At 39.3% G+C, this 25,425-nt stretch overlaps 1 protein-coding gene across 1 annotated transcript; it reads right to left on the bottom strand.

Moving 5' to 3' along the window:
- Positions 1 to 626: 626 nt before the first annotated feature.
- Positions 627 to 4,146, bottom strand: LOC105386586. Its single transcript, XM_038117498.2, has 3 exons — positions 3,406 to 4,146; positions 2,892 to 3,122; positions 627 to 1,488 (listed from the first exon to the last, which is right to left on the bottom strand). Exons 1-3 carry the CDS (start codon positions 3,853 to 3,855, stop codon positions 1,345 to 1,347), a joined length of 825 nt encoding a protein of 274 aa, XP_037973426.2. The 5' UTR covers positions 3,856 to 4,146; the 3' UTR covers positions 627 to 1,344.
- Between the last annotated feature and the right edge of the window lie 21,279 nt (positions 4,147 to 25,425).

A 25,425-nucleotide genomic window follows, 5' to 3' on the forward strand; every position in this document is an offset into this window, starting at 1 on the left:
AACTTTAACCCCAAAACCTACCCTACCCCTATTGTAATAACTTCCAATATTCCATACTGCTGACAACCCGTGGCCTTTTTAATAAAGCACCTGCGTCCTTCGCTCTTTGGGGGCTACGAAGTTATTAATATGGGAATTTCTACTTTAGTACCAGTTGAATCGGTGGTGCCTGTAACTAGTTATTTATTTTCAACCATAAGGGCACAATCAATAACAACAAAGGGTCTGGTGACATACCGCTTGACACTTATTGAACTTTTGTTGCACGAAAATTGGTTTCCGAGCAATTATTTTCCTCACCGGAAGTGGTTTTCGATTAATGGCTTTGTTGTTAATGTTACATCATTAATTTCGTATCACAGCTTGAACTGTTTTTGGTTTATGACTACCTACTTCTGATGGAAACCTACAAATGTAATAAAAATAATTAAGATGAAGCAGTAAGAATAAATACCTTTATTTTCAAAGGTATAAGTAAGTACATAATTATGAAAGTATTTTACAGCTACAACATTTTCAACACCTCTCTCATTCACATTTTCTCTTTTACAATATCATCGACATAACAATAAAATATATAATACACAAACATTCTATCCTCTTTTGTTATCAATACTTAAAACTTTATTCAATCACACCAGCGACCGCTACACGGTTTCGTTATAGTCTTCTGTTTTCATTGGAGAAGGTCGATGATTTTGTTAAAGAGAATGACAGCACCACTCTAGCGGTGCCTGCTGCAGTCTCTGGAGACTTTACTGTACTAGAGTTCTAGAACTTTCTGTTTTAATTGGAGAAATTTTAAAGCCATCATTTTTGGATATGAGGAACGCGCATTAAACTTGTTTATCGATTACGATAACGAACCCATGTAGCGGCCGCAGAAAGTTCTAGAACTCTAGTACAATGAAGTCTCCAGAGACTGCAGCAGGCACCGCTACATCTATTTATCTTTTGTTATCCATAAAACAACCTCTCCGTTCTTCTTAAAACTCCTCCTATCAAAACAGAATGTTCCAGAACTTTCTAGTACAATGAAGTCCCCAGAGACCCCAGCAGACACCACTACAGTCTCTGCGCCGGGATCATGTTGACGTCCTCCAGCTCGCCCACGTGCAGGATCGCCTTCTGGATCAGCCGCTTCAGCTGTACTAGGATTTGAATGTTCTAGAACTCTAGTTCTCCAATCACATAAGCGATCGCAACACGAGTTCTTCGATACTTCGAACTTGTTTAATGCGCGTTCCACTTCCACCAATGACAGCGCCGTATTCATCGAACCTGTGAAGCGGCCGCAGAAAGTTCTAGAACTCCCTAGTACAATGAAGTCTCCAGCAGACACCGCTAGAGTCTCTGTGCCGGGATCATGTTGACGTCCTCCAGCTCGCCCACGTGCAGGATCGCCTTCTGGATCAGCCGCTTCAGCTGCTTGCGGGACTCGTCCGAGCGGAGGGTGCGCAGTTCTGAGGCCACGAAGTCGCCGAAGATCTGCGAAGGGTAAATTTTTTGTAAGTTTGACGTTTACAGATTTTTAAAGGTGAATTAGGTGTGTGGCGAATTGCTCTTACTTACTGATTTTTGAAATGAAATGTTTGGTCTTTGGTAGTTATGGTCTTAAATGTCTAATATGAAAGACGCTGTGCTATCGGAGCCTGAGAAAGGATTGGGGACTTTGGGTGTTGGTATTTGTGGGTGGAACTTTCTTCATCGCTCACTCATTCTACACTCGACACACTTTATCTCCGTCGAGTTAGTCTGAAAGAGATTACTTTTAGTAATAAGGCCAATTTTAACCCTAGAGTGCTCGCGCTATGAGCATTTTGCCGCGCTCAGTAAAGAATGTTTAATATTTTGTGAACTATGCACTCCTCAGGGTCCAGCGCCTATGTAGCTGCCCTCTCGGTCCTCTCCTACATGTAACGTAAATTTGGAGAAATTCAGTGCACAGGTTACAGCAGGAAGAGAGAATTGAAGAGAGTGTGTCGCACGGGGCGGCAAAATGCTCACTGCGCGAGCACTCGCGTCAGTAAAATTAAAGTTATTTTCTTTACAATTTTTATGAAATATTATAAGTTTTTCAGTGTTTTTTGGTAATAATAATGTAAATGTAATGTAGGTATGTATCTATTTCAGTTTACATTCGATTTACGATATAACTTTGTTAATTTACTAACCAGTTAATTTTACGAAGAATTTACCTGAAAGAAATAGCTCTGCCCATAACTACACCACGTATAACAATAAAATCTTACATATGGACAGTACATAAGTGTTTTTTGTTGGTCCGGTGGTACAAATCTCCCGTTTTGTACCACCGAACCAACAAAAAACACCCTAAAGAAGAGAGGGTACATGCCTATAACTATGTCCATATAAGAAAAATAGCAGGTCAAAAAAGGGTGCAATACATGAAGAAAGTTACTGTGCAACGAACACTTTATGTTCATGTTTCAGGATTGTATTGCTGAAATAAATGCTGGAGACGACAATAACTTCTAATTTTTTAAATAATTTTGAGATTTGTTGATTTTGTGTGGCTTAAGACGCATTTATACCTAAAAGATCAGAAATTTTCCCAAAGCATGAACGATAGCTCATATAGTGAATAATTATAATATTAAAACTATAAATATTACGTTTTCTAATACCATATGATTCATTTTATTCAAATTATATACATTTATAAGATATCGTAATTATTAAGTATCCAAAAAATACATTTTAATATGGGCGGCAAAATGCTCCCCACGCGAGCACTCGCGTCACACAAAAAGGCGCGACTACTCTAGGGTTAAGCCATGCATAAATTATATTTTTGTTCCTCTCTGATCTCCTGTTAGTAATTTCGACGTGTAAAAAGAGTTATCTATCAACGTTCATCTTAATCTTACCTGACACTCATCATTACTAATAGTGCTCAGCGGCCGGATCCGTGGCGAGGACTCTTCAGGCCACAGCATGGGATGCGCGTGCGCCGGCACGGGCGGCGGCGCGGCGGCCTGGCGGGGGGTGGACGTGGAGGTCTTCCGCCCAGGACCGCCCGGCGTCAGCGGCGGGATCTTGGACGCAGCCCGGGCGGCCGCGCTGAACTCCACTTCTTCGTTCGCTTGGAACTCTGCCAGCTAGAGGGAAGAGAGGTGTCAGTTTATTATTCTATGGGTTTAAATCTATTTACGATTGCTTATCGTCTGCCAAAACCTTCCCTATAAATCTCATATATTATTATTCGATCGCACCTCATAACCATTCATGCCAAATATTATCGAACACCAACACGTGCTGGCACTTCAAATAGGATTAGATCGCTATTACTGTTCTGAATAATACTTATCGCGTTAAACGGACAGATAAACACAAAGAAACGATTGGCTCGCGACCGGCCGGCGGACTTGCCACGTGACTCACCGCCAGATTAACCCCGTCGATGTCGAGCGGGTCGGCCGAGGGCGGCGGCAGCAGGAACGAGAGCGCCTCGAAGTACTCCCAGCTGCTCCCCCCGCCGCCCCCGCACTCCTCCACCCCGTCCCCCAGCGCCACTCGCCGCCGCTTTATCTTCCGCAACTCATTATTAAACTGCGACCTCAAATTGTGTATCTTCCTACTTATTTCCTCGCAGCTCGTCTCGAACGTTCGTGCCAAGTATTCCTGCTTCGATGTTCTCGACACTCGGTCCTTATTCAACGGGTGTTTCACATCCCATAATTCTTTACATTCTGTTTTCATTATTTCTATCAGTCTGAATATGCTCTCTGAATCCCAATTCTTCTTTGGATATGTTCTCGGAGTTGACTGACTTTCATTGTCGGACTCGGGTTCTTCCTTTGTTGTGAACGATTCACGCGAATCGGAATCCATTGCGATGTACAAACAAACAACGTGTAGCTCTCGAACACGCTCTCGCGAGACTGGGGCCGGAGGGGGAGAGCGGCGGCCGCGAGACCGAGAGCGCTGTCAGCCGTCTCGGCTTGTGTATGCATAGAGCGGCAACGTCGCAAAACGACCTTTCCCGTACGGTGTGCGCTGTTGCGCTGTTGCCATTTCCAGACATATTTAACTCTTGCAACGCATTGCACCAAGGTTGCACTTGCTAATTGTAAGCGCTAAATAGCATAACAGCATTAGCTCTTATTAGTGAGGCGTTGGTTTACAAAGAATCTTTGTTAGTTATTTAAGTAGATATCCTACTAGACAGTTAGTAAAGTAAATATATTGCAGCAATATTTGCTTTGTCTACTTTTATATTTCCGATTGAAGCTATTAACGAGAAATCGCGGGGCCTGAGACTTTTTAGATGATGAGTTGATGACTCTCGTAAAAATCTAATGATTCTCAAATTCCTGCTTGTCTGACGCAACGACATTTTCAACATCTTGAAATACAACGCAGTTTATCTTCATCCGGTTTTCATTTCATTCATTTAGAGAGAAGCATTGGATGATGTACCTAATTAAAAGTGCCGGTCTCTCCGAAAGTCGAATAAGTGCCGGTGTTAATTGGCGTGAAGTAGTGAAGTGTCGATGGGATTCGCACTTCGAATAATGCAGTTAAAAGTTTGAAGCTGCCGCGCTGGTTAACGATTGTAAATTTTATACTATGTAAGACTGTAAGTACACTTATACAATACACTTTATTTGCACCAAGCACATCAAATACAAAAATAAAACAGTAAACGAGACGGCCTTATTGCTTAGATCAATGTCTACCAAACAAGCTTTGGATGGAAGAGAGTGAGTTTATTATATTATGTGAAAAGATTCATAACTAAAAATAAGTTTTTAAAATATAATAGATAGTTATAGGTATAGTTAAGTACCTACATAAGTAATATAAAAGAGCAGCAGGCAGCATATTGAAACCTTATGGTCGAAGATTGAAACCAAGTAGAAAACTTTTTTATTACTTATATTTTTTTACACAATATGATCATTAATATTTATGGTTAAGTAGGTACATAATAATATGGTGTGATGTTTGCGGAACGATTCTTTGAAGTAACCTTCAGCCTTTACCAATTGAAATAAAAATGAACCCTCTGTACAATAATATAATATATAGCTGTTCCCGCGCGCTTCGCTTCGCCTTAAAAAGTTTTCCCGTGGGAATTCCGGGATAAAAAGTAGCCTATGTTCTTTCCCAGGGTCTAGACCGTATGTATACCAAATTTCATTCAAATCTGTTTAGTAGTTTTGGTGTGAAAGAGTAACAGACAGACAGACAGACAGACAGACAGACAGACAGACAGACAGACAGATAGACACAGTTACTTTCGCATTTATAATATTAGTTAGGATTAGGATTATGGTGATACGGCACTGCACCCTAACGCGCATCTTTATTTTAAGATAGGTACCAAATTTGTTTTCCAATAATAAAAGAATATGAACTTCACTAGGACTGAAGGGATAACGACAGCCTATACTTACTTCTAATTTGAAAGTCAGTTTCTGTCATAAATTAATTAAAATGTTGATCTCGCCGCTTCGTGATGAAAGTGTCGGGAACGGGAATTTATATGAAGGTACAGCATTAAAGTACGGACTTACATAGTTAATTTTCTATACATATAGTCATATTGTTTATATTATATTTTTTTAATACTTAATATATTTTATTGTCTCACTGCTGGGCCAAGCCCCACATTTTTTTCAACTTAGCCAGAAATCTACCTAAGAGCTACAATATCTCTTCGGTAAATTTCTTGTCTTGATAGATTTGATGTTTTGTGATTTAATATCATACTTAAAGGACAAAGGCAGGGTTCTAAGGACGTTTTGTACCACTATGGAAATGACGGGTTCCGTAATGAAAGTACCATGATTAGAGAGACACTGTACAGGTACACAAGTCAATTAATTACTAGATTTTTAGAAGCTGGGAGAAAAGAGAAAAACGGAAAAAAAGAATCTTTAAAATGTAATCGCAATGGAACGTAAACATTCATAACTACAGGAAGAATGGAACGTCAAGTGAAGTAATGTTTATGCCAAGTAGGTACTCTGTGATTTACGACATAAATGTCTAGGTTGGATCTCAGTATAATGATAAAAATTGACAAACCAGAGCAGAAAAATTGAAATGATAAAAAAATGTGATGTCAACAACTAAACGTCAACACCATGTCAACACTTGAACAACATAAGACGAACAACGTGAATAATAATTTGATAATAATATTATTATGTTAGGTATATCAAGTTATATGTTTACGTTTAAATAAATACGGGACGTGCAACGTACATAATAAATAAAATAATTTTATTAATATTATCGACTAGATCAGGCTACTACTTTCATCATGGAATAATGTTATACTTATCCAACTTCTGAAGTTTTAAATTGCCATTCCGCAACAGGGATCTGCTATGCCATTTCGAAATGCTATATGTAAAGGTTCTACTATATGGGTATGCATTTGGCGAGTAATGTAATGAAATAAAATATACTGTTTAAAAGATCATTGTTTTATTTACATAACATAATTTGCCTGGAATCAACTTTAGGAATTTTATGTTCCTATTACCTACTCTATTCTATTCTCTGTTGGGGTGTAAGTACCTGCACCTGGCTCTCTAGATGTGCTAAATCTAGATAGGTATGCAGGTTTCCTTCACTGTAAGTGTGATGGTATACATTTTAATTAAATTCAAAGAACACATTGGTACATGTCAGCGCCGGGATTCGAACTGCAGAACGCAGTTGCTCTTCTCATATTTGACTTAGGTATTTATCATCCTATGGTTCATAGAAAATATTGTCAGGATTTTGCGTGTTCTTGTTGTGCTGCTTCTGCAGGTTACTGATGAAGAAGTGGGACGGGAGCCTGCCGGGGAGGTGGAACAGGAACCGGGTCTGGTTCTCCCCTTTGTCACATTTGTTCTATATCTTCAGCAGTTTCAGCGGTATTCAAAATATTAAATAATTAGGTTAGGTAATGGAAAATGAAATAACAACTACTATGACAAGATTGACAAGCAAGATTCAGTGTTATTAGATTTAAATATTCAAAAAATATCGATTATAGTGAATCGAATAAAGAGAAAAAGAAAATGGTTTACTATGGATAAAAGTCTTCAAGACTTAAATATAATGATATTTTATAAACCAAATGTACTAGTTTTGGCACAAATAGTACCAGAACATGTAATTTATTGATAAATAAAATATCTTTTGTATTTAAGAATGTATCGATATTTCTATTCGATTACTTTTTTGCTCGGATTTGCTGGTAATATTCCGAGGTCTGGCACCACTGTTGTTACGTTCCGTTCTCTATATGTTTGTTTTTACGTTCCATTATCCTTAGATTTAAATATTCTTCATTTATAATTTTTTCTTTTCCCCCGACTTCTAAAAATATTGTAATTACTGAAAATACCTTATCAACACTGTATTAATAAATGGTGAAAACATGGTTCTGAAACGCTCCAAAAAAAAGGCGGTACGCCCACTGCCGTTCTCCTTTATCATAATTAACCGGTAGAATCCCCATTAATCAGACACAATAAAAACCTATTGTATATCGTGCATCGTGCGATATGGTGACTTCGGGACGCCAAATGTAAAACGGGCAGAATTAAAATTGCGACACATCTTACTAATATTACAAAGGCGAAAGTTTGTGAGTATCTAAGGACTTCTTCATGTCAAAACGACTTAACCGATTCAAATGAAATCTGGTATGGATTTGGCTGACACCTAGGATTAACACATAGGCTACTTTTTATAGCGGAGTTTCCACAGGAAAACTTTTTATAGCGAAGCGAAGCTCGCGGGAAAGCTTGTTATAAATATACTTATACGTGCAGTTTAGTTGTCCTCTTAACTCATATTAACCATTGATAACATTGTACCGTGATGGAGATAGTGATAGATTTTGTGATCACTATACCTAGTTCCCCTTTAATGTACCTTACGTAACTTAAGATTAATTTCGTAGTGATTTCTTGAGTTCATGCCTCTTTCTTAGCTTTTTATGTGAGTTAACATAAGGTAAGTGTATACGCGTAATATTCTAATAAAAGACATTAACAGCTGCTTTCCTAATAAAGAAAATTAATTTAAAATAATTATTACCATTACATTACATTATAGGTAAAAAAAATTATTTACATTAAGTAGTCGGTAGTTGTACTGCTGTACCTTCGATAATAGACAGTCGTAGGGTGAGGGTGGATTAATATCTAAATAATGAGCAGAGCCGAGTGTCGGCGAGCGCACTCTGCCACGCCCCTGTACCGTCAGCAACGGCAGCTCACACCAGCTATCCATATTCAGATTTAGTTTTGAGGACCAAATGAGGAATTTCGTAATAAATTTCTACGATATGTACGTATATAAGTCCACATTATAAGATCAAAAACTCACCAAATCCGGATCTATTATCAAATTTCGTTCGAGATTATCTCCGTATACTTACCTAGATACATCTGAGATTGATCTCCTCAGCCTTTAATTTAGAAGTTTTACAACATCCAGGCTTGCTGCATGTTTACTAGGGCATGCAACACCGCAATACCGGTATCCGTAATACCGGTATTCCGGACAAAATTCCCGCTTTTTTCAATACCGGTATTGAAAGTTAATACCGGTATTGAAGTAATACCGGAATCGAACTTTTTTAGGCTATAAATAAAGTGATTAAGATTTAGTTAGCCTTGTGTTCCTATATACTGTGAAAGCGCACTGGTTCCCAACCGCTAAATGCAGTTTTCGGCTGCTAGAAATCTACTGTTGACCATGCGTACACCGACACCGGATATAAAAAAATAATTTATTCTAAAATTTAAACTCTAAAACTTAATTCTCGTAAAAATCTAAAATAAAATACAGAATATGATTGCATTTTATTGTTTTATTTTGACGTATACGACCTTTAAACACAGTATATGCCATTTATGACAAGGAAGTCTAATACCGGTTTTAATACCGGGATCCCGGTATTGAGTTGTGATACCGGAACTCAATACCGGTATTGAAAATTGTTCCGGTATTGCATGCCCTAATGTTTACTTTACACGGGAGCTAGGCTGGTTGAGCTGAAACTAAGGGGATATGTAAGTATAAATGCTACATTCGAGAGAGCCACGTAAGGGAGCTTCACGCCCTCAGAATAGAATAGAACCCGATTCGGGTCCACCTCTGGGAGGTTCAAAAGTAATTGTCTCGACAAACGCTGCCGCTAGCTTGAATTTAATTTTCCACAGCCTCATGAGTTCGGAAGCTCATCTAATAGTACGATAACGCATTTAAATCTACAAATCATATAATACAATATCATCACAATTCGCACTTATTTACCTTTGCAGCTAAAAGTACCAAATATATTTCTGCTATCCGTACAATAAAGAGTACATTTCGCTATCTGTGCTCTCGAGACTGCTATGAAGAGGGTGAAAACCGGAAAAAATGTCGTTTGCCGACGTGATTTAGCACCTTCCAATATGTTATCGTATACCCACACGAGCCGATATTGCCGCTTCACTGCTGTCTATGATTCACTGTGACAATGATATTGGTATTTGAAACGTATAAATTTGCTTTTGGCGGTATTATTTTAAGAGAAAAGAGGTACAGTGAAAACGGATGATTGCTGAATGGAATTTAATAAATTACGTGACCTTCTGAACTAACCACATGAGTAAAGTATATAAAATTTCGTTTCCGGTATCGTAACGTTTTTTTTGTAAATATGTTTCAGACATCGATTGAAAGAAATTTGTAGTTAACGTTATCAATATGAGGTTTTGAAAACATCTTGAAACCCAAAGATGAGCGAGACCAATCAATCACAACATAAATTATTATCAGTTAGATCGTAACGATACTGAAAGGTTTATATTATGAACAGAACTACTTACGTACACCTAAGTTAAACACTGTTAGATTGACGATCAGGGATACCAACACCGGACAATCAGCCAATTTAGCAATCGACAATCCATAAGCAGCATTATTGCTTATCTGTCAAATCTGACGTAAATTGTATGGATCTGACAGATATTTGAAAGACAACGATACTGATTTTGGATTTTTGATTGCTAAAGATCGTACGGTAGCAGCATATTAGCAATCATGTCCTCAGCAGCGTTCTCAATCTATCAAACGTCTATAAAATCAATACTAGATAAACGATAGTTAGTGGTATTCTTATATTACCTAAATACTTATTATTATTATTGACCTAATTACTTCATTCGTTCGTAAAGCTGGTGCTACTACGTGATTCTGTAAGAAATTCATCGTAAGATCATCATCGAATCTCAGAAATGTAAATATAAAAATAATTCAGTATAAGTAATGATTATGTAAAAAAAAACATGTTTTGATTTTCATATTCATCGATGAGCTTTTACATAATCACCTAGCTAAATGGGCGTGCTAAAAAGCTAAGAAAAATAACAGTTTTCCCTCCAGTTTCAGATTGAATGTAGTTCTGCTATTCGACCAAGAGATGGCGGCAGTGGTTGGAACATTTAATAAAATTCTCCAAGTAAATTACTAAATTGTATTGAATTTGCTGGAAGTTTTTAACTTTTAATTATGAATTAATGTTAAGAGGTATACATTAGAAATTTTCTAGTTATTACATCAATTGTCACTATGCTCTTGTTTACTAGTCGAGGGAAACCTAAATAAATGGTTGACCAAAATACTTATACAGAATTACAAGTACTATACTTAGTTAAGTACTGACTCCAATAAAAAGATTTTCAGCAAAATCATAAATTAGGACCATTAACAAAGAAAATCCCCGTACAGTAAAGAAATCTACCAAACCGATTTAGACCCGTATCAAATATCCGGTACATTCCCTGATCCCGGCCACTAATCCCGGGCAGCGACGCGGGACGGCGACTTCGGGACAAAAAACAAGCAATCTCAGAATATATTTTAATAGCGGCACCGCTGACGGCACAAAGGCAGTTATTTATCGCACGCCCTCTCTCATTGCTTCCACAAGCCACAACTCCGAAACATCCTATCTACCAACAACGCTCAGCTAAATTAAACCGTACCCCACCCTAATAAAGCTATCGAAGAGCTAGCATCGACACCGCATACAACTTTCTAATCGCAACCCTAGTCGACTGGTAATCATTCGATGTCCGATTCCAGTCTGACTTATCGGTGCTGGATTAGCACAGTATTTTAAACCTTATTAGTACTGCTCAATGAGTTCAGAATAGATGTTAGTTGGTGGTAGTTAACGATATTCATGGTTAGTCTCAAAGTACGATAATAAATTGGCGGCCGCCGAGGAACAAGTCCGCTCGAGGTAATTCGCTCCAAGTCCATATACAGAACTGCGCGAAGTCACTCAAGTGAGGTGTGACATAGATGAGTCTAAATTGTTTACAAAGGAGGTATTAACAAGACAGACAGGTAACCTTAGTAAGTGGATGAGTACGACAAAGGAAGGGGCTCATCAGTATTAGGACATTTGGAACTCGTCTTGGCTGTTGATGATAAAGACCGCAGCAGTGTTACAATTATAGGATTTAACAATAAGGCAAATAGAGATTTCTGACGATTACGAAATATTTCTCTAAGATCGCCAAACATCGAATACGGTGGTCCTCAGTCCCGACCCTATCCCAGCACTACGGTTGAACTTCGCTAGACGAAACAGTCCTACAACAAGTTTTCCCCCCAGTTATTTCACTTGCCCGCCAACTCATACTTGTAACTACTCCATAAATATTCCGCACGGTCATAAAACTCTTAAACTTGCACGCAAAAACTCTGTCGTCGGGCTATTTCGAAACTTCGCTGGCACTCGGCACTGCAATTTTATTGCGCACGAAATTGCGGTGCGAAAATATAGTCGTTGAATAAAACGCTTCTTGCGTTAGTAAAGTGTGATGTGGACACGTTTTCATGTCCCATTCTGTAAGCAGTAAGATAGACTTTTAGGGCCTTCGCTGCATTTAGGTACTAGACAGCCGTAGGATTGTTTATCATATGAAACGCTGGGCGGACTCAAAACATCTCCGTGACGTACGTGTGCTCCGGGTACCTATACTCTCAACCCTTAAAAGTTATAATGATTGGCCTGATTACACCTACTGAGTAGAGTAGCTGAGACACTATCCTCGGCCGAGCAATCGGTCAATGGCTAGCCGCTCATTGGCCGAGAATACTGTCTCGGCACTTTTCTCGGTAGGTGTAACAAAGGTATTAGCTCCGTTAGTTACCATCAGCAGTTCAAGAGCAAGACACGCGGAGATGCCATGTCCAACAAAGAAATGCTGCACCTGTACGGGCTGATTAGGTACGACCAGGTCACCAGGAATCTTACCTACAGACGGAGAAAATTCACATGCAAATATGCTCAATGATAATAACAATCATAAGAATCAGTTTTTAATCGATGCACGTCGCCAAAGAAGAATCTCTCTCTCTCTCAGCCTTCCATAGTCCACTGTTGGACATAGGCCTCTCCTAACGATCGCCACCCCAAACGGTCACCCGCCATCTGCATCCAGCGGCTTCCCGCTACCTTCCGCAGATCATCAGACCAACGGGTTGGGGGGCGACCGACACGCTGCCGCCGTTAGCCGACACGGGGTCTCCACTCCAGAACCTTTGAACTCCAGCAGTCGTCGGTTCTGCGGGCTACGTGGCCAGCCCATTGCCACTTCAGCGTGCTAATCCTTTTGGCTATGTCGGTAACTTTAGTTCTCCTGCGGATTTCTTCCATCATCAAGTCATCACTGGCAACACGCACGCGAGAAGAAGAACAAGAAGAATCGGGGATCTAAAATGTCATACCATCATACATATAAAATAGCATATAATATGGCTTTTTGGTCACCAAATCAACAGACAAACAAAAAGAAACACAGTTAACAAGGCAACATAATATTCAATATACTTACTTACGCTTGAGGAGTCGTGGTCTGGGATCTTGTTCCGGGGCACACCAGCTGCAGAGGCTATCCCTGGCTGTGCACTGTGCAGCGTGGTAAGGCTGCCAGTGTCATGGGTACCTTTTGGGTGTGTCTCGGATTGGTTTTTTTATTAGTACGGTCTATAGTGTGTTTAGTTGTAATCTAGTAGGTAAGTACCTACATATATTATCTTTAGGTAGGTATTTTATTTTTTGACGAAACTTCAAGTGCTTTTTATGCATTTTGGTGGTGACCTTTATGTTTTTATGAATAAATAAATTTGATTAAGATTGGTACTCCGTTAGAGGAGGCGCTCGTTTGAATATCTTCTGAACACCATCACAACGTCATATTATGTATGGAGTTCCATTCTTTTTCCTCTTCTTCTTTCGGTACCATCGCCTATCGGAGGTCGGCCATCATTTATAACTTTTTTTCTCGAGACTGCTATTCGGGTTTCGTTGTACTTTGTAACCTATATCTTTAAGTTCTATTCGACTAGGCAGAAGCAACTTCGGCTGGTAGGCACAAATGCATGCGTGAAACTTTACCAGATATTCATATAGGCTATTCTTCACAGTCTGAAGACAAAGATCTTCAATCAGTGCGTTCTTACGATGATGATGTTTGGTTTAGAAAAGTGGAAATATAGCTGGTAGTGGTAGTAATATAGTATTCCACCAATTTAAAATCACTCAGCGGGTAGGAAATTGAAAGAGCTATATCGGGGTTTTTCTGAATAAAGGCCCACTTAAAAATAGGTTGCTTTGTCAGAGAACTCAAACCAACATAGTTAACTAACTCTTCAAATTTGCTAGCTGATGTGGAAATGGATCGGCTACCTAGGTGTATGTCGAAAACTGATTTTCGTGTAAAGACCGTCGAAACCATTCTTTTGGGTATAAAATTTAGCATTTGCTCAGGTCCGAATGCGGATTGCCACAGGCATAGTGGAAATCAGTCTTATTGACTGTCATTATGTAAGTAGGTAGATTATATGGATTTTTAAATTAAGTATTATAAACATTGACATATATATTACTGCGTAAGGACAGGCCAAACCACTCAAGAAAATGGCACCCGCGCGTTGGCCCTAAAATAGTCATTTTAGGGCCAACGGTCCTCAGTCGACAGTTGTCTGTGACGGAGAGATAGTCTTTGTTTCTTGTGATAAATATGCCTATTTTTGTTGTGAAAGGCTACAAAATCTATGATACGAAGGTCAAAAAGGAATATGGAATATCGTATCATCCTTAATTAATAAATAAACACATTTTAAAGCGATAATTATTTTACTACCAAAGTCTACAATGGCCGCACGATGTAACCTTGTACGGGCGTCCGCATGCAACTCACTCATATTATTATGTACCTACTGTCCGGTGACGGTAAAATATGAACGCACGTACAAGGTTGCGTCGTCAGGATAAGTAGCTCGGCTCTGAAATAGTTCCAACAAATTATGACAGATGGCAGTTATTTTGCTTGTATGAAGAAGGTTTGAGTAAAATGTTCTGAAGGGCGTATCCTTCCTTTTGAAATCATTGATTATAAAGGTTTTAGTGCATGAGCCTGAAGTGCATGAGCAATTCACTGTCTAGATGTGTTTGGTCGTTTTTACATGACCTAAATTTAAGTTTGTATGATATGCCTAACATTAATGTGAATGTGAATTGAATGAATTTTTTGAAATGTGAAAGCATGGGGCGCCTCCAGCTGTGACTGAATGGGGGACACTGAGGGGAAAAAGCGGAGGAAAGGACTCAGCTTTTTAGAGGTCGATCCGATGTTGGATGAATATGATTTAAGTATATGATGATGAGTTAAAAACATATCAAGTATCCTTTATGCTGTGTCGTATACTCAGAGTCGTTTAATTTAACTTTTAGAAATAAAGTGTGTGGTGTATGGTACTAAAGATTAACTACTTATACTTTTTATTTTAGCATAAAATACTTTGTCTATCAAATATTTTTTCCTCATTCAGATAAGCAAATTTTACGAGTTTCGCTATAAAATCTTGTCAAACTTCTCACCGCAAAACAAACAACATGTCCTATTTACGAGGTGCGAATAAATAACTTATTCAACACGAGTGAAGGGAAAGGAAAACTGCCTACCGTGAAATTGAAAGAAACCGTGAAGGAAAACAAATATTTACAACACGTGCCTACCTCACCTCTTGACGGGAACAAGGGTCGGCTGGAAACTTGAAATGTGAGTCTCGGAATTGGATTAGGAATAGGATAGGTGGTTATGGATGGTTTAGTGGTTTAATAAAATGCATACGCCTGGCTGACGTTAATTCGTCGCAAAATTTATAAATAGGATTGTTCTCGGTCAGAGAGGGACAAAACAGTTCATTAAAACGTTCTGTAAGTAACGTTTTTATGAATAAGGGGTTTAGTTTGTGAATCATAGGTTTACAAGTTTACATGTTTTAAAGATTATACATACTTACATAAAATCTAAAAGTGCGCTATATCCTAGTTACAATTTTGCGTCAATATCCAAATTGCGACAAATTCTCCGTGTGTTCTGGCCTGACAGAGTTTGATGATCTGTGGATTCCTTTCACAGTAGCCACAGGAGCCCATAAAGAAAATGGAGTTGCAGCGGAGAGTACAAGACGGGAATTCATATCGCCAAAGGAGCGGTAGTTTGGAATCCGCTGCAGGGTCGAAGACGCAAAGGGTGACCTGCAACAATTTGGAGGTGATTCAGGTGATCCATCCTCAACGACCTCAATTCCGTCGGAATCTCCTTGTACGAAGCCGAGGACAGAACTGTCTGGAGAAGAACTATGGAAGCCCTATGCTCAATTGCTCCTGAAAGAGTTAGAGGGGTTACCACTGAACAAGTCATGACTACCCGTACGGTCACCGCATAACTCCAACATCGACACATTTTCTTTTCAACTTTATTCACTAGTTGCATAAAAAATATTTGTAATGTATGACTAATCAATTGGATACTGCTTCTTTGAAGTGAGAGATCTAAACTATTGTGATTGAGCATTACCACTAGGGGACGGAGTCTTCAGAGAATTAATGAATGCTACCAGAGGTTAGAGCGTAACTTATAAAATATCATAAGTTTTTTATTAAGTTAATAGTGTGCGACGCTTAATTTTTGGACATAATCATACATAATAGGTACGTAATGATTAACAAATTGGATTTCATGAACATCATTATTACTATCCAATCATACCTAAACATAAATTATCGGTTATTGTACCTACACTATTGCTATGGCTATTGTACTTATACCTAAATACCATATCTTAGCATACCATACCGTACATTACCACTATCTTAGCTACAAAACCTACGATGATTTGATTACTTACCGACACTTATTTCATCTGGAAAGGGAAGGGTTGTTGCGAGAACTCCCAGGAGGGTCGTTGGTTTCGGCCTGTTTCGGCCCTCGGTCAGACATTTACGATGCAAACCCGTCGACAAATAATTTTTCATTCAAAATGGCGTTTGTTGTTAGGAAATAAAATGGTTTACGTGCGGTTTGGGACGCGGTGGTCGTAAAATGTAATCGGATTGATTTTGTGGAATAAAATGCGTGCCTATTTGTACCTTTAACTGGCCATTCAGGTTTGATGGGTAATCAATAGTAATCAACTCTAAATGAAGATGAATAACCGATTCGGTGTTTTTATTTGTACGCGGATTCTGGGAGACAATTCATTTTATACCGTGTTTCACGAAGAAAGACATCTGACAGAACCCTTATTACATTCGAATAAGGGTATTGTTGGTATCAGATGTCTTTCCCCTTGGAAATAGCTCTTAATGTTACCAAATAATTAAGGATAGTTTTTAACATTGCTGTACCACCGCAAATCTACTTACATAACATTTAATATTTAAACAATTTCATTCACAGAATGCGCCTGGTGCCAAATAAAGAGTTCTGAGAAGATCAATTTGCAAATATAAACGTGAGACCGAGAGGATCCTCATTTAGTAGTCTGCGCGCGCGCCGCCGCCGCCGCCGCCGCCGCCGCCGCCGCTGCGGACCTTCGGACGAACAATCGCCACTTGTTTGCTGCTGTCGAAACGCGAGGTCGCACGAAGGTGAGCCGACGCTAACTCGACAACCACGAGCACTCCCACTCATCATACATACGCCAGCCAACCCCACCTGACCCCTCACACTGACCCCTGTCGGGTAAACTAACTCACCAAACAGACTAGACAGTAAGTGGAGGGGAGGTCAAAGTAATGTGGTTGTTTTTACATTAGACTTAGGCTCGGCTCTCATGATCAGCTTTATTTACTCGCAAGTGACTCAGGAACCGGTAAGAATCTTAAGTGCCCGTCTCTTCGGGCTCGGCCCACGGCTCAAGCTTGTATCGTTTTTAAAATCTTGACTGGTTGTCAAAAAATTACCATTATAATATAATTGACCAAGGTTACTTTACTACATAGTGACAACAAAAGTTAGAAGGCGCGAAATTTTTTCACGTTGAATCGAAATTCGTGTGTAAACCTTAATTATATGTAAATAAATTATTGTTCATACTCCATTAAATATTATTGAAATGAATATGAGCACTAAGCTTTACATACACAACACACACACACACACATGCACATAAATATAAATAATGAATAGGCAACGCAGGCACGCTATGCCCGTGTCGACCACCAAAACAGAACACAGACAAAATATTGCACGTACCGTCAACAAAAACGGCAGACAACATAGTAAATAAATCACAATTGAAACACATTTTCTTCTGTTCCTCCATCTTTAAATCGTTTAAACTGCCAATCAACACATAGAAGTAGTTAGAAGTCTGCAGTTAAGTCCTGAAGATAATGCAGCCAATGTCAGCACAGCACTGCATGCCATCGATCAGCTAACTTTGATATTCTAAAACGTGAAACTGGCTTGGCTGCCTCTTTCAGACAAACATACGCCCTTAAAAAATCCCGTGGGAATTCCGGGTTAAAAAGTAGCATATGTGTTAATCCAAGTCAGCTAACTCCATAACAAACTTCATAAAAAACGGTTCACCCGTTTTGACGTGAAGAGGTAACAAACATACACACACACACATTCTCACAAACTTTCACCTTTATAGGTGATAATTAAGTAGGATTGCAGCCCTTTAAATTCTAACTTTTAAACTTCGTTGTCGACGGTACCTCACCCGATACCCAATAGGGCATCATTTGCATTGGTAATGGCGGCGGCGGCGGCGGCGGCGGCGCGGTTTGTAAACAGAACGGGGCAAATGAGTTAAGGTGCAAATTGGCAGCGGGCGACATGAAGTTGCAGCCGACACGACGACGACGTGTCGCAACGTCAATATTGATTTATTTGTATAAGCTTCGTATTTAAATTCTGTAGCCAGTGTTGTAGCTATCAGGAACTTGTTTAGACTACGATTTTCGGATTCAAACGTATTGAATTTGACACAAATTACCTACTTCGTAAATGTTATAACATTTCGTTTTTACCTCGCGATATGGCCCAAGACATTCCAACGTGATGTAAGTAAATATGTAAAATTTTCATGGGATTCACTTGGTCGACCTGACGCTCGATGAAACGTCCATAGGAAGAAATAGAAACCAGAAGTGACGTTGCGACACGTCGCCTGCTGCCAACTCATGGCGTCGGCTGCCAATTTTCAGCTTTACTTACCTCACCCACCTCACCTTAGTGCCTCGCCTGCACTCGCCTGCCACCGCCATCGCCATACCTCCCACATTGTTGCGAGTGTCACTTGTCACTTTAGCCTCCAACTTGCGTCTAGGGCTGTCAATGCCTCTGTGGTCTAGTGGTAGAAGCTTCGCTTCATGACCCAGGGGTCCTGGGTTCGATTCCCGGGTGGGACCATCAATTTGTGTTTCTAAATTGTGGTTCTAAGTTTGGTTAGGACATAGAAGGCTGATCACCTGTTGTCCGAAACAGTGAAACGATCCATGCTGTCGGATGGGCATGTAAAGCAGTCGGTCCTGCGCCTAGCTCTCTCCAATCGTGTCGGTCAATCCGTCCCATTGGGTTATGAGAGTGATGGAACAGAGAGTGCTCCTGTGTACTGCGCACACACTTGGGCACTATAATCTACTCCTGCGTAGATGGCTGATCTCAATTGAGATTGGCCGCCGTAGCCGAAATTCGGCTAGGAGGACATTAGGGCTGTCAATAGCCGAAATTAGCAGGGTACTTAACTACTTAACCTATGGACTGTGGTAATCAATAAACAACTAAGTTGAACGTTAGTTAAGATGACATGCTTCGCTGTGATTGGCTGAATTCTGTCGTTATTAATGGCTGCGAAGTTAAGTTGTTTCGAATGAATAAATAACATTAATCATCGCTTTTATTGATAAATAATTATTGTTTGTATTACGTTTGGTCATCCGAAAACAATTGCAGTTGACCTAGGTAGGCAAAACTATAGGCACCTACGGGTTACTTATGAAGTCTTAATAAAATGGCTCATAATAATTAAGTTATCCATCTTACATCTACGTTATGATTAGATATTACCAATCTAATAACAATCCATAATCTTTAAGATTAAAACAGCGAATAGTTGCATCCAACAGACACAGGTAGAAACATCATATCGCACGTCAAACTTGCTACACCCTTCTTTTAATATGTATAGGCTTCTAACTACTAACAGTAACAGCCCTACCATCAAAACTTAGAAACGTTAAACGCTGTCTCTTGGCTGTCAAACGCCTTATAAATTTATCAAATTTTGACTATCCATTATAAAGGTATATTTTTTTTAAATAGTAACACAGTAAGGTTAATTTTACCAAACGTACGTGTAGCTTTTGGTAAAACTGACTGGGCAACCACCTAAGTAAGTCAAGCCGAAAAAATTTTGTAACCTTAGCCGAAAGCGTAACCGAATCCCCGTCTTACACTCGGCCCGCACTAGCGCCACCTACCGCGCCGGAGTGCATTATTGCCCTCCTTGATGGCTCGCATTAACGGAAATTGGTCACTTGAACGAAAATACTGCTTTTTTCCCTTTCTCTTTATGTTTCACTGTTTACGTGTGAGCGGACATCGCTGTACCCACGTTTTCGTTTCAATTAAGTTGCCTTTGTTTGCGCACGTTTTTATTTTTATAAAAAAAAAAACTTTTGCTTTGGTTTGGCACAGTATACTTAAATGAGGTGGAGTCGTATACTTACAACTTACTACCTCTATACCTACATATAATACTTATATTATTATGCTATGCTTCATTAGGTGTAATTGTAAGTTCAGATAAAAAATCGTAAGAAAAAAATAAATAAGACATTGCTGGCTTCTAATAGTAGGTAATTTAATAACACTTATTTATTATTAGCGTACCTATACTGGCTGAGAACGTTGCTGTTCCCCAAAAGGTGCTTGAAGAACTGCATTTGTAGCATCTCTATGCGTCGGTCTCCAGATGAACATATCCAAGACGAAGAGCATAACCAGCGGTCCTTCAGCCGTACCTAACATCACAGTAGGCAACAGCTCGATGGAAGTTGTGGACCAATTATATCTTAAACTTTGTTTTGTTTTTTTTTTACAAGGACTCGCAGACAAAGGAGATCGCAAGATGAATTCAGCTGGGGTGGGCTGGACTGCCTTTGGTAACATAGAAGACATCTTCAAGTCAAACCTGATAGAATGCAGGACAAAGGTTGAAGAAGTTAGGATACGGATCACGAAGTTGAAATGGACATGGGCAGTGCATCTGACAAGGCGAGAAGACAGCAGATGGATGGACCGAGGCAGTATCGGAGGGGAGGAGTAAGGGAATGGCGGCGATCAGTCGGCAGACTACTGACTCGTTGGTCCAATGACATCAGGATAGTGGCTGGACCAAACTGGATGAGTATGGCATAAAATCGTAGGAGTTAGCGTATTATGGAGGAGGCCTAAACCCTGCACTGAGTAGACATAGGCTGAAGATATACAATACAGATAGATACATGATGGAAATTTTAAGGTACAATACAGCTTTATTGGTATACTTAAAAAAGACACAACAAACAAAACAATTTTAAATCTGCGATTGATGAAGATTGAATATTGATTGAGATTGCGAGCAATTTCTTCCAGGCAACTTTTGGGACTTATGGTACACAAGAGAAAAGCGTTCACGTATTTCGCATTTGAGTGCGCATAGTGTTGAGATTACTTATATTTTTCTGGTTTAATAATATAGTATACCTACTTATTCACATATAACGCTAGTTACTACAAAATGTTGGATTCTGTGACAGAACCAATTCTGTCATAGGGTTATTACTATATTTTAATAAATTTTTTTTTTTATATACAGTACCTATGCATCATGCAAGATGACATTCCGTCTCCATCAGTCGGCTTCGTCCGTCATGTCAAACGCTCCTCATATTTAAGTGCATCACAAATTAACAACACGGTCATAAGTAATCGGTCGTCATTATGAATTCATTACCGACCGCACGCCTGTTTGAACTAATTCAACTTAATGAGCACGAGGAGTGGCAGCAAAAAACTAACAAAGGTGTTATGAATATAAAACGGAATAGAACAACAACAAAAAAAGTTGTTGAATCGCCGCCACTGTCGTCTCGTTCTTGCCCGACGTAACTTTGATGCTATCTTATTCTCAGAAGGCCTAGAGTTTTTTCCCGCTCTGGCCCGTGCAAGGATATGGGATTGCGTCTCTTTCCAACATCAATCGATACCCGGCCTAGACACCCACGATAACCAGTTGTAGGCGCGATAGTGATGGGACAGTGGCCGAGGTAGCGATACTGATGGGAATTTTATGTTTTTAAACTGAATGTAAAGTTTGCAAAAAGACAAGATTTAAAAATATGATAAGACAAAAGATATTCTAATTCTCGTAAGTATTTTATAAAGTAGATAACGTGATATTGGAAAAATGTAGAAGACTGATAGCAAGGTCTGAAAGTGTAAAAATAAAGCTTTAACGGTATAAGTATTTAAATATTTTTTACTGGTTTTCAGCAATTTTAAGCAACACTTACGTAATTGATGCAAGAAGAGTACCTAAATAACGTAGGATTCACGATTTTTTTATGTTTGTTTAATACACGTTAGGATGTATACTTGTATTAAGCTAAATTGCACAAGTACAAGTGCGAGCAAATCCAATGTAAAAAGAACGAAAAATTGTCTTGCTGATGATGACGGCAACGATTACTTGTGATGAACTAGCACTAACACTAATAACAACGCCGGTAGTCAGATGAACACACGGGACAGAAATTCCAATTGATAGTCTGAATGAAATATATTCATAGCGACGCCTGGCCGGAATGTTTCGCTTCTCCCGGTAACCCGACAGATCAAGCCATTTCAACCCTTAATCCAACTACACTACATCTCTATATTCACACTATGCAGCACGCTACGCCTCGGAGTTTAAGCGCCAATTTTTATTATTTCTCATTTTGCCGGTTTATTCGTTTATAATTCCATTGACGGCTCGAGAGCAGATAATTTATGTACGGACGGAACAACCAACTGCTTTGTACGGTACAGCAATTATAAAAAAACGTTTTCATTAAGTTATGTGTATCACCATCATTCCAGGTAAGCTGTGTAATGGCAATTTAATTAAAATGATTGGAGAGCCTGTGTGACATAAAAGGAAACTGTAAATGTCTGACCTTTAAATTACAGAATAAGAGAGAAAAAGCCGAGACTTTAATCGTCGCTCAGACAGAAAAAGGTCAAAAGAAAATGCCAACAAAAACCCCGCGGGGCAGTGGCGTAAATCACTGAAAAAGAACGTGTGAAAAACGCTCAAAGGCAAAAATCAACGCGCCGCAAAAAACATCAAACAACCCGGAGGTAGCAGTCATGAATCGGGAATCGCTGCGGAAAATTATTTTCCCCCCCTCGCCCAACTTTACCATGCGGGGGCGGGGGAGGGGAAGGCCCCACGTGTATAAACTGCAAGTTTTCGCTAGCAAAATTAACTTCGACAGCACTTTCGGAACTCAGTGCAACTTTGTGATACGCGATGGAGTGGCTTTGTTAAAACTTTGGAAGGTACCTACTGGTAGTATTTACTCTCACATAAACAATACTTTATGTTGCCTATGATGTTAAATACTATTCAAAACTGAAATCCTTATTACTTAACCCAAACATTTCGACCTCAGATCGTATTTTTTATAATATAGTTTCATTAATTTATTTCCTAAAGCAACAACACCTGTAACCCTAAACCCAATTAATAAATTCACCTCCAGCTTATTTATTAGCTTATCAACGGTAAACTGCCAATTAACGGGTAAGGGGGGTTCCATCAGGGAAAGTATCGTTGTCACGTCGTTTAATTTGCGGACTACAATGCGAGTGTAGGGCCGCAATTTCCCCGCTTTATCTGACCGCAGCCCCTCGGGATATCCTCATCCCTTGTTTTAAGATTTTTTGTTTAAATTATGGCAGTACCTACTTATTACTTCTATGGTTATGGCTAACTCCGCCAACTTTTTTTTTACATTACAAAAAGTTCGACCTCGTATTGGATCTTCAAAATGAATGTTCTAACTGGTATTGTATGTGTTATGAGTCCACGTTTGCAAAGGTATTGAAAATCCTTTATTAACTACCTAGTTACTTTAATACCTAGGTACTTTAATTCTAATGGCTAGAAGTTTTTAGTAAAGAATTAAGTACTCAGTAAGAATTTTATCAACAACTTGTCTGTAAAGGTTATCAGCGACAACTTCAGGCATAATCCACATTTCACTATTTAACTCATTAAGATTCCAACTACTCGTAACAAATTTAAAGCGTTGCAAATCCAATCCCAACTCTAATTACCGAGCAAAACTGTCACGGATCTACCCCGGCCTCAAGTTTGTACCTAAATCATTAAATCTGCCCCCTGATCGAGGGGGACCTCAGGGCCCTTTCCCTCAAGCGATCAGATTTGGCGAGCACTTACAGGTAAAGTGCTTTTTACACGCCAGTTTAAATCTGTTGCCTAAAAAGGTTTGCTTACCCCTAATGCAATAACATTTTTACCGGTTGTAACAACAAGAGTGTGTGGAGAGTAGATTATTAGTTCTTTTTATTAGGGTTCCGTAACTGTACCTACGGTAAAAACGGAACCTTTAGAGGAGCCTTAAATTGAATTGAGTGTAATAAATCTTAGTCAGTTAGAATTTGTAAAAAAATACTAAAAAATTACTGGATATTTCAAAATGTTCCGTTCCAAAAATCTGGCTAAACTGGTGACACAACGGCAAACTTGATCGTGGAGTGTGAATGTTTCGTAGCACATAAATGAAAAAAACCTCCATAAGGAATTTTGAAATCCGTCGAGTAGTCGTAACATTACCGTGTTAGAGTCTAATGATGCATGAAATTGGCAACGTCGCTGCGGCAACTCCATTCGCGCCATATCGTTACGTTAATTTTGACATGTTTATTTTCAGTCATATTTCGAATAAGGGTACAAACAGACTATTGCAGAACTTCAATTCATAATTGGCCCGTAATCATCGACTGAGGCACTTAATTATGTAAGACCTATTCTTGCGATACGCCACCACGACAACCCGGTGTCCCACTCGAATAAAAATAAAGATTTCTAGGGTGCTTCGGTCTCCAATTATACTATCCATTCATGGGACTAATGTCTAGGATTTTAATCTCAGCAAATACTTAGGTATGAGTTCTTATTGTTTATACTGAGGAATATCGGAAATCAGTCACAAATAGCAAAGATGCTTCTGTCTTGAAGTAGGACCATGTTAAACATTTAAATACTTACTTATAGGTTGTGTTTGTTGATGGACAACACGCAATGAGTGGTAATTATCAAAATAGTTAGTAAAGCTAATAATGTGTGTAATAATAATGTGTGTATAGGTAGGTATTACTTTGGACCTCTTGACTGGAAATTGATAGAGTTTCTTGCATAAACAGCAGCCTTCCAAATATTAGTTATAATCTATGGCATTTTTCCCAGGACTTACAGGAAGCTGCAAGAAAATTTAAAAGAAAACATCCTACTTTCAGGCCAACATTCAACAACCGAGCTATTGTTATCATTAGCCATTCACTGAACAATTCAAAACATGCAGAAGCCAGCCGTGACTAACTGAAAATATTCCTTGCTCACTTGTGTAAACAGCGCAACAAAACAACCAGTTTACGCAGGCATTTGCGGAGCTATTGCAAATTTCTCCAAGGACCGTGGAGGTAATGGAGTGCAGGAAGGTGGGGAGGTCACAGTAGGCTGGTTTAGACGGCGCATGCGTCAATGCTGGCGTAACCACGTTGATAAGGCCGACACGGTGCCATATGCGATAAGATAGCACAAACACCTAACGCCAATTATATTGCATGAACACATTGCATGACTCGGGCTCAGCTAAACCTGGTTTAGGTACTGGTGCCGGCTCTTTGTACGGATGATAGAGCTGATAGGTGTTTTGTGGACTTATCGAATTATGTCCGCGTATCGCTTTGGATATTGATGCAGTAAGTAACCAACGATACGTTAATCCTTTGTGGCGGACAGTGA

This window comes from Plutella xylostella, chromosome 10 (genome assembly GCF_932276165.1).
Source record: "Plutella xylostella chromosome 10, ilPluXylo3.1, whole genome shotgun sequence".
Classification (NCBI taxonomy): Eukaryota; Metazoa; Arthropoda; class Insecta; order Lepidoptera; family Plutellidae; genus Plutella; species Plutella xylostella.

What these genes read in the sequence shown, in the direction of transcription:
- LOC105386586 (XM_038117498.2), bottom strand. Translation starts at nt 3,855, where the DNA reads ATGGATTCCGATTCGCGTGAATCGTTCACAACAAAGGAAGAACCCGAG. An exon ending in TCGACGGGGTTAATCTGGCG is followed by an intron (nt 3,123 to 3,405) that starts GTGAGTCACGTG and finishes TCTTCCCTCTAG; the next exon opens with CTGGCAGAGTTCCAAGCGAA. An exon ending in TTAGTAATGATGAGTGTCAG is followed by an intron (nt 1,489 to 2,891) that starts GTAAGATTAAGA and finishes TACCCTTCGCAG; the next exon opens with ATCTTCGGCGACTTCGTGGC.